Source organism: Sorghum bicolor, chromosome 7 (assembly GCF_000003195.3).
Source record: "Sorghum bicolor cultivar BTx623 chromosome 7, Sorghum_bicolor_NCBIv3, whole genome shotgun sequence".
Classification (NCBI taxonomy): Eukaryota; Viridiplantae; Streptophyta; class Magnoliopsida; order Poales; family Poaceae; genus Sorghum; species Sorghum bicolor.
The window spans coordinates 6,964,589-6,972,573 of record NC_012876.2 but is presented as its reverse complement, the minus strand read 5'-3'; the positions used below and the strand labels follow the sequence as shown (position 1 = coordinate 6,972,573).

Genomic DNA, 7,985 nt, shown 5'->3' with positions numbered 1-7,985 from the left:
GACCGAATTCGTTTAGAGGGGTTCAGATCTGTCCGTATCCGAGTCCGAATATTCAACATCTGATACCGTATCTGTATCTGAATACTTAAATCTTATATTTATGATGTCGACATTCAATCATATCTTATCCGATATGATTGACATTATCCGTATTCGAATCCGAATCCGACCAGAAATATAAAAACAAATATGATATCGGTGATATCCGTCCGTATCCGATCCGTCCGATACCGTATACTTAAATCTTATATTTATGATGTCGACATTCAATCATATCTTATCCGATATGATTGACATTATCCGTATTCGAATCCGAATCCGACCAGAAATATAAAAACAAATATGATATCAGTGATATCCGTCCGTATCCGATCCGTTTTCATTCCTAGTCTTGAGCAACGGCTAGAGAGAGAGAGCTGTAGAAAGGAACAGCACGGGGCGACCCAAGGTTGCAAACCTTCCACGCATTTGCACTATCTTTAATTTTTACTTCTAAACCGGCAACGGAATCACAAATTCACAATGCAGCAAAACAAAAAACATCACATACTCTGCTTGGTCTGTTCGCTTGAACTTATCACCACTACTTTTCATTCATGGAACAATATTTTTATCTCGTAACAAATCAGCATCAGCCTTTCCTTCAGCCAGCCGAACAGATGGTGCTCAAATGACAGAAAGGCAGGGGTTCATGAGCTCGTGTTCCCAACTTAACTCTGTTAAAATACTCGAATGCATAACGACTAATAAAGTGCAAAGTATTGAAACCGCGATTTCGGTTGGACTATATATACCCAGAAAGAAACAGCATCGGCGAATTCCGTTACAGTATTATTCAGGTACACTCACTCGACCGCAGTTCATGGCCTATGGATTTCAGTCTGGTCAACAAACAAGAACGAAACAGCAGAGCCATTCATCCATTATTACCTCTCTCATACGGAAACCTAACCCTATATCTACATGCCACACTGGAACAAGCAAAATTGGATTCAGTGCTTGCTACTGATTCTGCAGAGACGTTCGTCATCCATGGCCCCCTCTCATCTTTGCGAGAGCTTTAGCCTCACGCCTTTGCCTGCATCAGAATGTCAATTTTGGCAGAGTTTAGCGCACATCACTGGATGCATCAAAATCCATGCACAACCCACCAGTGATTCTCTTCTAAGTTTTCTCAGTCGTGTTTTAGATTTCAAGCACATATTCTTAGCACCCTATACCATCTATGTGTTTCAGTGTGGGGGGAAAAAATATAATAAGATTTATCTTTCTAATCAACTACAGTTGTGCTAATATAATGTCGCTACTCCTCAACACAACCCATCCTACTTGTTTGAATCATAGTTTTCGAGATTGATGAAAATTAGGTTAGAACTAAGCATATTAAGAAAGTAAGCTATGCCAATTTTTGCACTAATTTTTCATCGACCACACATCTGCCAATGCAGATTGACTAGTGAAAATTAGACACTAAATATAAATTCTATTTTCCTTCCCCAATTCAGAAGAAAGTGATCATTTCAGTATATAGAGGAAAAACACAACCACATGGAAAAATTTGAAGCCAAGTTACCTGAGAGTACAGGAATGTGCCAAGGATGGCAATGGCAGCTCCCAGTGCATTGACAGGGCGTACAGGTGTGTGGAAGATAATGATCGATGAAACAATCACTGATATACGCTTCATTGTATTGCCAATGCTAAACGTCAATGGAGAAATCTGATCGAGAGACATGTAGGACACCTGGTTATATAAGTGGTAGAACACGCTTTGTGCAGCAATCCACCTATAAATTCAACAGTAACATATTATTAGGAAAAAATATCAATATACATACAATCATGATATAATATTACTATAAATCTGGACATTGATCCAACATAATATATCAGTCCTCGATAAATGATAAGGGCAGCTCCACAGTCTAACATGAATATTCCCAACAGAAAAGAAATAGCAACGTAAGTAGGTCTCTCTTAGAATAGCAAAAAAACATGACAAGTGTTTCAAGCCATCTCATGTAATGTGGGTAGGGACCACACTTGACAACTATGTAAGGAAAATTGTAAATATTAAATTGTTGTTTACCAGATAACATTGGGTCCAACTTCTGCAAGAGCCTTTTGCCAACCAGCAGCCCACATTTGAGGGCCTTCCATAGCTATAGCAAATGGAGTCAGTATGACCAGGGACATTATTGACAGGCAAGCATAGTAATTCATGCCACTGACAGACTTCCCCTTCATGCCCCTCTTCGAGAAGATGTTGCGGAAAACGAATGCAAGGTTGGATATCATGGCACCCATAAATCCTGGTGGGAGGGCAAATGGTAAACATCAACATTGAGAAAAGGGAGAACAGTTCATTCATGTAACACGTGAGAGACCTTTGAAAACAATTGCAAACATGTATATGACTCCTATTTTGTCTCTAGTTTAAATCTAGTCTAGGCATAAAAGTTCAGGAAGAAAAAGGGGAAAAGGGACAATAACATGCTTCATCTGTTAGAGAAGAGTATCAGAATATAAATTTATAAAATTTTCTTCAAATGGATTCTTAAACAATTATTATTCATTTTTTTTCAAATCTACATAAGTTCATGAGAGCGCAGAAATCTAAATACAGGTTAAGTAAAAGAATAATCTCACAAATCAATTTTCTCCAAAAGTAATTGGAACTGAATCTATTAAGCTCTAGTTAAATATGTGCTTCTAAAACATAACCTTTACTTTACACTAATAGTACAAAGAAAAAGATATATTAATTTCTAAGCAAGAGTCTGAACAGGAGGTGGAAAAAGCAATTGTTACTTACCAACCATATTAAAGTTCAGCTCTGTGACAGCAGCTAGAGCACAACCACCAATGATAGGAAGGAGAGAAAGATAGACTGGGACTGGAAACGTCTCCCCAAGGATGAATCTTGACACCAAAACACTGAATGCAGGTTCTGCGCTTTTAATTATGTGTGTAAATGACACTGCCACCTTAGACATGCTCACTGTCGCAGCAACATGGCCAATTGTATGTGCCACAGCGACCTTCATCGGTTAATCACCAAATTCAGTTACACTTTTCCAGGCAGATAAATAAAATAAAAGAAGAATTACTGGCACAAAATAACCAACTCACCGGGAAAAGGACTTTCCAGAAGTCTAGATCAGTCTTGGGGGCCTCAACAAGGCGGGTGGCCCAAGAGAAAAGCATCATCGCAGAGCCACAGGCGAGGGAGAGTGTGGAGGTGAGCCAAGGGTAAGGGAAAGCATTGAGAACCTTCTTGTTATAAATGTTAAATATCACATTAAGCGCCCACCAGGTCGCGAAATAGATGGAAATCTTTAGCCTCTGCGCGCCTTCTGACTGAACTGGCACCGCCTTAGTCTTTGACTCCTTGTCATCGGCAGCAGAAGCAGCGCAACGGAACTCGAGTGGCTGTCTCCGAGACTTAAGCTCTGCAGTGCGTGGACCATCTAGCGGTGCTAGGTAGAGTGGTTTCAGCGAGGAGACCACATATTTGGAGGGTTTAAGACTAGAGATGGATGGAATTGACGGTAATTTTGAGCGTAGGCTGGAGCCTGAGAAGGCTGCAGGACCAGGAGAGAGCCTCACGGAAGGTATCATGGCTTCTGCAGATCAACAAAGGAAGTTTTGTTTTAGATTGCAGTATATGAAGTACATATAGAAAGTGACACAAAAGCTTGGACTTTTCCTTAAAGAGTTGGTAAAAGAAAATTTGATGTTCCTCTGAATAAAACATTGCTTTGAGTTGCAAAAGAATGCACCAGCACTTTTAGTACACAGAAAGCGATATGGAAAATTTCTTCTGAAGACTACTTCAGAGAAATATCAGCATGTAGCCGAATGATCCAAAGCAATAAATCTTGCTTCACCCCACAAGTCATAAGCTTCTCACGAAGACAATACTACAGAATTCGACACGGCAAAGCAAGCACCTTCAAAAGTTCTGCACATGAATCCCCCAACAGAAATAAAGGCTAAAACTCTAAAACTCTGGATGAGGACAAATTGCATCCAGCACATCGCTTTCGAGTTGTAATCTACACGTAAGGGTGCCCACCTTTCTCCGTGCAAGGGCCCCAAGTCCCGTGATCTATTCAAGCAGATTTCACATGCAAATCACCCACCTTTTTCAGTTACTAATACCCACACGCGAAAGGAAAACCAAAAAGATTGGTTTTGGATCGCAGTAATAAAAACAAACAGACAAAAAAGGGATGAACTTGTGCGGTGACGTGGTGCACTCGTGCAATTGGCTGAAACAGCGGCGAGGGGACCGGTTCCGGCAGGTGGTGGTCACCGGCGCGAGAACGTGGGTAAAGATCGTTCACCGGCAGCGGTACCGGTTCCAACAGCGACCGACGGCACTCCCCGGGGTACCCAAAGATCATTCAACGGCCTAATAACAAATTATATTTGCAAAAACGAAGGAAAAACTTTGCGGGATCAAAAGAACGGATCTCACCTTCGCTTCCCACCAAATCAACCAGGAACGCCTCCCAGGATCAAGAACTGAGACACCTCGTCCCGGGATCAATCCGTCCGTCCGTCCGCCCGGCTCAAATCACGGCAGACAAACAACAACAACTAGTAACAGCGAAGGATTGGAGACGCGGGGGCGGAGCCTCGGATATATGGTGGGCGGGGAGAGCCGGGGATTGCACGGCGCGCCCCCTTGGAATCTGAGATGGGAATTCGGAGATCACAAGGAAGAAGAGGAGGACGAGGGTGGCACGAGCACTGGTTGGTTCGCCTCCGGCGAGTATAAAGGGGAAGGTGGCGGCTGGTAGGTGCCGGTGCGTCTCTTCTTTTTTTTTCTCGTTCGTCTTTTTGACCCTTTGGAGGGGTTAGGTTGGGCACTTGGGCTGGAGAAGTGCGAGGGCTTTTATGAAAATATTTGCGAGGGCTTTTTTAAAAATGTCCTTTCTAGGGAGACCAGACCATTGGTTTGGGCTGCACATGGGTTTGGGTTTTGGGGTTTCAAGGAACAGTGGCTGGTGGGGCATGCACCTCATGTGAACCTGTTTGCAAATTTTTATGATACTGGTATGGACTAGTAATTTAATAAAGTTAGCTTATGGCTTAAGTTATCAGAAGAATATTGTTTCTATAAAAAAAGTACTTACAGTTCAAATCTCATTAGGTTTGCATCTTTATTCTATATATATATAGGAGTATATTTACTTATTACTTAAAATAAATAGGTTGAAGTTTTTTTTTCAATTACTTGAGATGTTTGTGGCTCTTTTTTTTTGAATGCTGAGAGGTAGTCATGTAAAATCTGCAGATGTCCAACGAGAGAATATTGTACCCTCTCCTCAGTCCTATATCACGTCCACGTCATGCAAAAAGTGTATGCATAAATTTTGAATTTTTTTATTGTCATTGGAAAAAGGTATTCATAGCATAGCCAAAATTGGTGGTTTGGTTGCAATTCAATTTGCATGGCATATTTTTTTCTCATTGGATGGAGTATCATATCAATTAGTATACATCAGACATCGCTTTCAACCTTTTCTTTCTTTCTTTCATACTACTTATAGTTGGTGTGAGATATTTTTGCATATTTGTGAACCATTAGTGAAATAATGCCATCAACTTGTATATATCTGCGTTAGTTAGATTTACATGAAATGCACTTTAGCAAAATACATCAAAAATATCACATATCACCTCTAAAAAATACATTTACTTTTTCGTGAGAAATTTACTTAAACATTTCAAAGTGAAGGTTTGTGTATGGTATGTCGTGTTATTATTTAAAAAAACACAGATTTTCTGTACAAAACACTAGCATCTTCATCCTATATTTGTCTAGGTTTACACGTCTCCCTCGTTTTTTTTTCATTTGTCGTCGATGTTCTAGCCTTGGATGAGTAATTATTTGGTCTAGCTTTCTATTCCCTGGGAGAAAATTAATAAAATACAAACATACAAAATTCCTGTGTGCACTGAAGAAGCTTCTCCGTATCTTTAGTTAGCAAAAGCACCATTAGCGTACAAATCTGAAGAGCAGCCGGGAACTAAAAAATTGCAAACACCTACAATAGAAAACACATTCCGTACTTGCTTTTAAAAAAAAATAAAACAAAACAATCCATCCATTTCAGGTGAATCTACGGTCCAGTTGTCACAAACAGGTCCAGGTTCAATTACTCGCATCTTAGAGGGCTAACATGCAAAACCTCTGAACAAAAAAGAGTTTGGTGCGAGCATATTCCGAAACTGTCCCCAATTTTCTTGGGGAGCCAATGAAGCTGTAACTAATAACTAGGGCTCCTCAACCTCTATGCTGCAATGTGGACTGGCATCACAGCTGGTGAACCCTTTGGGGGGTCTGAGGACAGTTTTGACCTCTGGAGCGGAGGCTGCTGAACCCCCCGGCCGGCGGCTCTTATGCTAAGCCAAGAGGTCAACAGCTGAACAGCCGTGATGAGCTGATGATGGCATCACATTTGCACACAACAAAAGTGAGGTTAGTAGTCTTTGCCGATTTGGCCTCTTGTTGCACCTGATTATTCTTCTGAAGCTGGGACCCAGGTCTTGTTTAGTTCACTCTGAAAACCAAAACATTTTCAAGATTCCCCGTCACATCGAATCTTGTGGCACATGCATGAAACATTAAATATAGACGAAAACAAAAACTAATTACACAGTTTAGCAGTAAATCACGAGACGAATCTTTTAATCCTAGTTAGTCTATGATTAGATAATATTTGTCACAAACAAACGAAAGTGCTACATTACCGAAAACTTTTCACTTTTCGGAACTAAACAAGACCCCAACGTACATGCTTCCTTGCATGTGAATAGACATATAGTACAGGAGAAATGTTTATTTTTTAAAAAAAAAAATCTCGCCTTGCTGCACCACGATTTCATATTAATTAGTCCAGCTGAAGCTATTCCTTTTTTATTTCGTTATTATCCGATCTTCAATCCATCGTGGCAAAATCTAATAGCCGCCGAGAGAGAGACAAGAGATGATTCAGTGTGGTCGATTATCATAATAGCGTGGGCTTGTTTTGAGCAAGGTTGGAGGTTTGGTGCGCGACTCTCTTTTGCTTTGGTCGTTCTTGTGCGCCGCCGCCCGCCACGAAAACCGCCGCCTCCCTCCATCCGATCCCTCGACTTTAAGGTCGCCGACGACATGACCGAACATGCTCCGTGCCAAAACAGCTAGGCTGTCGGAGGCTTTCCATCAACTAATTTCATTTGATGCTGGCACTTGTTGAAAACCCAACCATGCATAGGTCTCCATTCTGTTTTTTTCGACACTACTTTCACATTAATTTTCAGTGAATGAACTGTGTTTTTTATCTTACAACAAATCAATATCAACATTAGTATTAACTGAAATTTAGTAAAATGAACTGGATATGGACCGAGACGATCGATATGCAAGCACTTCGTTGCATTGCGCCTGTGAACTAAGCTCACCTTGCTAGCTGGTGCAGCTGACGACGTACAACGAACACTCCGATGTGTTTCTGGATTATTAGTACTGTATTTTTGTTGTCATCGGATCTGCCGAGACGCAAGTACCTAGGTCCTTGAGAAAACCGTACCACATGCCACTATAGTCGTACTATTTTTGTTTGCACTCGTCTCCACATATCATCAGCAGACTGATAATTTTTTCTCTCTTTAGGCCATGTTTAGTTTGCAAAGTTTTTAGGTTTTGGGTACTGTAGCACTTTTGTTTTTATTTGACAAATATTGTCCAATCATAGAGTAACTAGGCTCAAAAGATTCATCTCACAAATTACAGGTAAACTGTGCAATTAGTTTTTATTTTCGTCAATATTTAATGCTCCATGCATGCGACCAAAAGATTCGATGTGACGGAAAATCTTGAAAATTTTTACGAACTAAACAAGGCCATATCATTGATTGTCCTGTTGTAAATGTACTATACAACGGGGACAATGCCTTCTCCAACTTTTGTAAAAGTGACCGGCTGCTTC

At 40.7% G+C, this 7,985-nt stretch overlaps 1 protein-coding gene across 1 annotated transcript; it reads right to left on the bottom strand.

Annotated features, from left to right (window-relative positions):
• Positions 760-4,840, bottom strand: LOC8085008 (glucose-6-phosphate/phosphate translocator 2, chloroplastic). Its single transcript, XM_002443921.2, has 6 exons — positions 4,484-4,840; positions 3,133-3,626; positions 2,816-3,041; positions 2,090-2,312; positions 1,574-1,787; positions 760-1,078 (listed from the first exon to the last, which is right to left on the bottom strand). Exons 2-6 carry the CDS (start codon positions 3,619-3,621, stop codon positions 1,067-1,069), a joined length of 1,164 nt encoding a protein of 387 aa, XP_002443966.1. The 5' UTR covers positions 3,622-3,626; positions 4,484-4,840; the 3' UTR covers positions 760-1,066.